The following is a 6,020-nucleotide window of genomic DNA, read 5'->3' on the forward strand; positions in this document are numbered from 1 at the left end:
AAACACTGACTTATACTGGCTGTTCACTTGCTACCTAATGTATCACATGTCATTGTAACCAGATGATCAGTGTTATTTACTTCATCTGTCAATGGCTTTAATGTTATGGTTGATTGGTGAGTATGTACGGAAACAGAGGCCTATCTTTTCTGTCACTTTGGTGTATCTTTTGTGTAACCAACCAATAACAATTCAACTTTATTTATATACATATTACATTGTGAAATGTTTGCATGTATGTAAAATATTTTACTGCATTATATCCATTTATTTATTAGGGATGTAGGTCTGTGTAGCAGTGTAACATGACACCAAAATGTCTTCTTTTTACTAATCAATGATCACAGTAACACGTGATTTTGAGGTAAAGTATAAATAATAATTATAAAACACATACACACATTCTGGTATGATATATTAGGGACACTAAACCGACCCAGAAATGCTTTCTGAGGACATCACTTTCCTGTGATCCAGATGTGAAAATATGACCTCAAAATAAAATGAGAACATTTCTTTAAGAAATCTCCCCACTGTGGGACGAATAAAGGTAGACCTTAAAGGTATATCTTATCTTATCTTCTTTGTCTGTTTACAACAACTAATTAATGGCATACAGAAAAACTACCAGAAAGTGACACACATACAAAGCCAATCATATGGTCAACAAATTTTGCATAATAAAGGTATGTACTTTTATGACTGTTACACCCTTGTGAATGTTACTCTACATATTGAAAAACATTAATATAGATAATAAAAGGTTTGATTTTGCTGACTGGAGTCCCTCTCAAGCCAGATGTGTAAAGCTACAATAAATGTGTGGGATATGACTTTGCATCCTTCGACAGCATTAATAACCAGCCTCAGGAACGAAACCGTCTTCATGCATGTAGCATTGCATATTAGCTCTACATTAAGGAATGAGGTATTCACAGATGTATCTCTTCTCAGTGCGACACACCTCGTCGTGCCATTTGCCCTGTGCCGAGAGAGAGATCACAGCACAACTCTCTCGTTTTCCTCCCGTCGGCTCCTTCTTGGCACGATCCCAGTTGAAGTAGGTGATGGGCTTGCTGTTGACGTCAACGTACTGGCCTTCTTTAACAATATCGGTCACACCTATCCAGAAGTCTTTGGTGCCTGGTGAGCTGATTTTGGCGTAGTCGCGTAAGTCGTTGTTTTCCCTCAGGTTTCGAGGTGTTGCCAAGGTTCCACCCTGAGCAATGCAGTCCTCGTTGGCTTCGTGATAATTCTTGGGTTCTTCAATGACTAGGTAACACTTTTTGTGAGCTTTGATGCCACGAAGACAAACTGAAAACAGAAAAAAAAACCTTTTTTGGCTGCTTTTTTTAGATGGTATAAGAGTCTCATAAGAATTTGAGAAGTCATGTCTTTAGTTGGACCACTTGTAGTAATATTCTTGTTAGGGTCTGTATAAAATGTTAATGCAGAACCAGTATCATGTTATACTTCTTGATAGAGACTTGATAGACACTTTTGTAAGTTGCTCTGGATAAGGGTGTCTGTCAAATACCTTTTTTTTTCTAAATACCAGAATTTAACCAGTGTTTAACTGGTGTTTAACTAATTACTCCACAGTGATATTGCAGGACTGTATACTGCTTGTTCTTGTCATCCTTTTCTTCTCATATCGCTTCTTGCTATTCATCAAAGAATACATTTTACATTAAAGAATACCCAACAGAATATCACTTCCATGAATATAGGTATTATTAAATCATTCGTAACTTTGATTATATGATGCACAGATAGTTCTTTCCGTCAGCAGAGGGCAGCAAAACCTCCCGAAGTGGATCCGATGCACTCTTCAGTATAAAACAGTGCTCCAGGGGCAACCAAGATGCCATTATAAACCCCCATGTGAACAGGATTAGTTCCAGTAGGTGACGTCTAATATTTTCACAAAAAATAAAGGTTTTGCATCTGGATAGTAATTTTTCCCTTTAGCTTATTTTCCTGCAAACCCTTTACACGTTTAGATATTGTTTTAAATGTGTTCATAATTTTAATCTAAAACAGTTCTGGATCATTTATAATTATGTTTATTTCTTTAGTGATACCTAATAGATCACTAAGGTGCTAACAGCAGTGCAGCTGCTCATGCATTTATTTATGAAGCGGAAAGTCACTTAATGTGCATTTATTGATTTATTCTGGTCAGATGCAGCGTCTATCCAAAGAACACTAGGCATGGGATAGGAATACAACCTGAATGGGACTCCACAAGAGAAACATGCGAAATTCCACACAGATAGTAACCTATGCATAGGATCAAACCAGGGACAGTGGAACTGTAAGCTTATTGCTGCACTTCTATAACCCACATGAAATGATACTGTGTACAGAAGTGGCTTTGCATTTGTAGCTATCATTAGAATAACTGCTTAAATCATCCTGCAGGAGCACAGCCTTTTTATTTCCATTTAGAAATTATTTAACATTGACACAAACTCTATATGACTAAATAGGGCAAGCAGAAATAGTGAAAACGTTTTCCCAATGCAAGAGGCAGTCAGTAGGCTTAAGCGACCATAACACAAAGCATTTAAAGGGTAATTTTAATTTAGATAATCACCTGGTTGAAAATAAAATCACAGTGTAGGATGTGGAACTAGCAGAATTCCCATATAAACATAAACTGTCTGAATATAACTTCGGAGTCCAAAACCACAGGATCATACATTATAGTTGGCCTCTGAGCAAGCTGTAACACTGCTTACTTGTTTTGCACTGCTTGTGGAATTAAAACAAGCATTTTGATTAGATAATTGTCTTTAGAGATGAAAAAAAATTAATGTGTAAAACTAATAGGCAATGAGATAGTATTAAATTTAAATAATCAATTTTATGGATGCATTGTTTTGAATTCTTGAAGAATCTTGAGGAGCCATAAAGCCAGTAGTATATGACATGGCTATTTTTGTACAATTTGCCTACCACATTTGCACTCCTGCCTCCTGGAAAACAGATTTGCACAATATATTTGTAGCTTCTGTTGAGAAACTCCTGCAAACCTTTTTAGTATGCTCTCAATAAGAGTACTGATGTTAGGACCATTACACATTTGTATCTAGTCACAGTGTAAGGAGTTGTAATGGTGATTTGTATAAAGAAAAGGCAGTCTACCTGTTTGCAGAGCTTGCATCTCTTTCAAAGAATTCACCTCCTGCCATAGTTTATCGATTTGTGCCTTGATATCATCATCTTCTTAATCAGATTCAGAAAGAAACAGAAAATATTATGCAGAAGATGTATATTCACCAATTCCATGAAATAATTCTAGTACATTCTTTTATTGATTTTTTTTATAATTACCTTGACCTGCAACAGCTTTTCTGGCACATCCATGATGAAGCAGGGACAGCAAGAAGAGAAGAATCAACCGTGCAAAAGCCATGGCTACTGTGAGAAAGCAGCCAGCTCACACAGAGGCTACATTTATACGAGTACAAGAAGCCCCTGAGAGAGCGACCAGCTCGCCAAATACACACCAGCGTTCGACATGCAGACTCCCAGTTTATTGGCTGAAAATGTTCAAGTTGGAGTGTGAGTTCCAAAAACAAGTGCATTGCATACCAGAGGTGCTGTAAACAACCATTTTACTGTATCCACCCATTCATAACTATTTACCTGGGCCAGCATGCAGTTCTTTTTCTTCCAGCCTTCTGTCAACAAGCCACCTCAGCGTCACAGTACATTCAGTACAGAATAACATTAAAAACTATTTTCCCACTTCATTTACATAATCAAATTTATTACGATTTATTCATGAGAACATGGAAAAATGTGAAAAATGTGAAACAATTTAATTTAATATTTAAAAAACAGCAAGAATACATTGCACAAACAGAAAACCATCCACCAATAATCAGCCACCTGGTAAGGAAGGCAACCATTAAGTCATTAGCAATCATAAGGTCAGCTGTAGCTCTAAAGGAATGAGAGAAATTCATATCTCAAATAAGAGAATTTCATCACAAGTATAATATACCTAGCACACACCAAGAGTGGTGCAAAAGAAAAATCCATATAAGTTTGCAAAAATGCACCACAGAGACAACGCAACCAAGATTCAAGATTCAAAATTTGTATTTGTCACTAACAAATAAACATGTAGAAAACTTCTCTCTGCTCTAATTTGACCAAAATTGAACCTCCTGACCCCAACAAATAGAGCAAAAACTGTTCATGAGACGGAAAAACACTATCTTTACATTGAGGCCTAATGGTTGCATTTGTTACATGCACCATGTTGTGGGGTGCTCAGGAGGGACTAGAAAACTGGTCAAGTTGAGGGCATGATGGATGAAGCCAAATAGGTCAATCCTAAAATTCTAAATCTTTTTCAATCTTAAAGAGATTAAGAAAGGTGCAGAGGTTAATCTTTCAACAGGACAATAACCCTAAACATAATGCCAAAACTACACTATATTGTTTCAAAACCAAGAACCCGTGTGTGCTCAAGTGACTATTCAAAGCTCGGACCTTAATCCGATTGAAAAAATTTACTGTTCAAAACAGGTCTCTATCCAGTCCGACATTTGTTTTGAAAAAAAAAAAAATCTGCCAGGAAGAAAATCAGGATCCAGATGTTCAAAGATAATAGCTCAATTTCTCAATAGTGGCCAACAGCTTTTGTAGTCTCAACCCAAGGGACGAATACTTATGCACCCAACAAGAGTCTGCTTTTTTCTTTTGAAGAAACAGCAGCATTTATTTGTAATATATACTACAAATCAATTTACTAGTAAGCCACTACTGTCAAAAAGCTACACTCAGTTTAAGTTTCAATTTAAAACAGTTTAAAATGTGTATATGTAGAAGGAGGTTTAAATACTTATGCAAAGACCTTTAATGCACCAACTCACACCCAAAGCCAAGGCAGGTCTGAAATGAACAGTGTGTGTTTGTAATTGCTTGGGTTATACAGTCAGAGAGACTGCGAGAAAGTCCAGTTTATTGCTGTGTGTCCTGACAGGAGTATTTATAGACCCAAATGCTGTGAGACATGGAGGGAGTGGAAAGAAGGCTGATGTTTGAATTACCGTGGGCCATCTCTCTCACACATGCACATACACTGTTTTTCTCTGAAATCCTTATAGGACCATTTATGTAGGATGACATCAATTATATCAAATAGATATAAGGTAAATTGACCTCAAATAGACTTTAGCATTTTACCTCTTTGACCCACCCTCACCCTCAGCACTGGAGCTCCCCAGGGTTGTGTTCTGAGCCCCCTGCTGTACTTACTGTACACATATGACTGCGTAGACACTTCCAACTCCACCACCATCATCAAGTTTGCTGGCGACACTGTTGTGGTGGGCCTGATCTCCAACAACAACGAGATGGCCTACCTATAAGAGGTTAAAAACCTGAAGAGATGGTGCCAGGAGAACAACCTTCTCCTGAACGTCAGCAAGACTAAGGAGTTGACAGTGGACTTCAGCACAAAGCAGGAGCAGTCATACCAACTGCTAAACATCAACAGAACTCTAGTGGAAAAAGTGGGCAGTTTCCGGTACCTAGGTGTTCACATCACACAGGACCTGTCTTGGTCCTGTCACATCAACACCCTGGTGAAGAAGGCCCGGCAGGGTTCAGGAAAGAGCTTCCAATGAAAGCAAACATTGAAAGCTTGAAAGCAAACACAGAGAATGAGGAGGAGCTTCCTTCCGCAGGCCAATTGGAGTTTAAACCAGGAAACACCCAGGATAGTACTGGACCTCTCTTTCCATCTTCAACTTCCAACTTTTTTGCACTATAACACTTTAACTCTGGATTTGCACAGCACAGTGCACTTTATACCACACCATACTGAACACTTTAAGAACAATCATGTTAATCACTTTCATTTTTACTGTCATATGCATCTATGTATATATACATATTTTCACATATATCTTCATATATTTTATATTTTATATAGTTTATACTTTTTATTTATCTACCTTCTTTTTTCCCCCTGGTTTTTATTTTTCCTCATTCCCTTT

General features: G+C 37.5%; 1 protein-coding gene across 2 annotated transcripts; it reads right to left on the minus strand.

Annotated features, from left to right (window-relative positions):
* Window positions 1-3,548, minus strand: clec3a (C-type lectin domain family 3, member A). 2 transcript variants are annotated; one of them, XM_046857972.1, is made up of 3 exons: window positions 3,340-3,548; window positions 3,151-3,228; window positions 1-1,314 (listed from the first exon to the last, which is right to left on the minus strand). In XM_046857972.1, exons 1-3 carry the CDS (start codon window positions 3,419-3,421, stop codon window positions 917-919), a joined length of 558 nt encoding a protein of 185 aa, XP_046713928.1. In that variant the 5' UTR covers window positions 3,422-3,548; the 3' UTR covers window positions 1-916. The 2 variants fall into 2 exon arrangements, with proteins under 2 accessions (XP_046713928.1, XP_046713927.1); XM_046857971.1 differs by having other exon boundaries at window positions 3,151-3,231.
* Window positions 3,549-6,020: the final 2,472 nt, after the last annotated feature.

The sequence above is a fragment of the Silurus meridionalis genome, chromosome 9 (genome assembly GCF_014805685.1).
Source record: "Silurus meridionalis isolate SWU-2019-XX chromosome 9, ASM1480568v1, whole genome shotgun sequence".
Classification (NCBI taxonomy): domain Eukaryota; kingdom Metazoa; phylum Chordata; class Actinopteri; order Siluriformes; family Siluridae; genus Silurus; species Silurus meridionalis.

Bases quoted from the DNA above. Each gene is read 5' to 3' on its own strand.
- clec3a (XM_046857971.1), bottom strand. From the start codon at position 3,421: ATGGCTTTTGCACGGTTGATTCTTCTCTTCTTGCTGTCCCTGCTTCAT. The intron at 3,232-3,339 runs GTAATTATAAAA...AATCTGATTAAG, and splicing joins AAAAGCTGTTGCAGGTCAAG to AAGATGATGATATCAAGGCA. The intron at 1,315-3,150 runs GTAGACTGCCTT...TTCTGTTTTCAG, and splicing joins GATGCAAGCTCTGCAAACAG to TTTGTCTTCGTGGCATCAAA.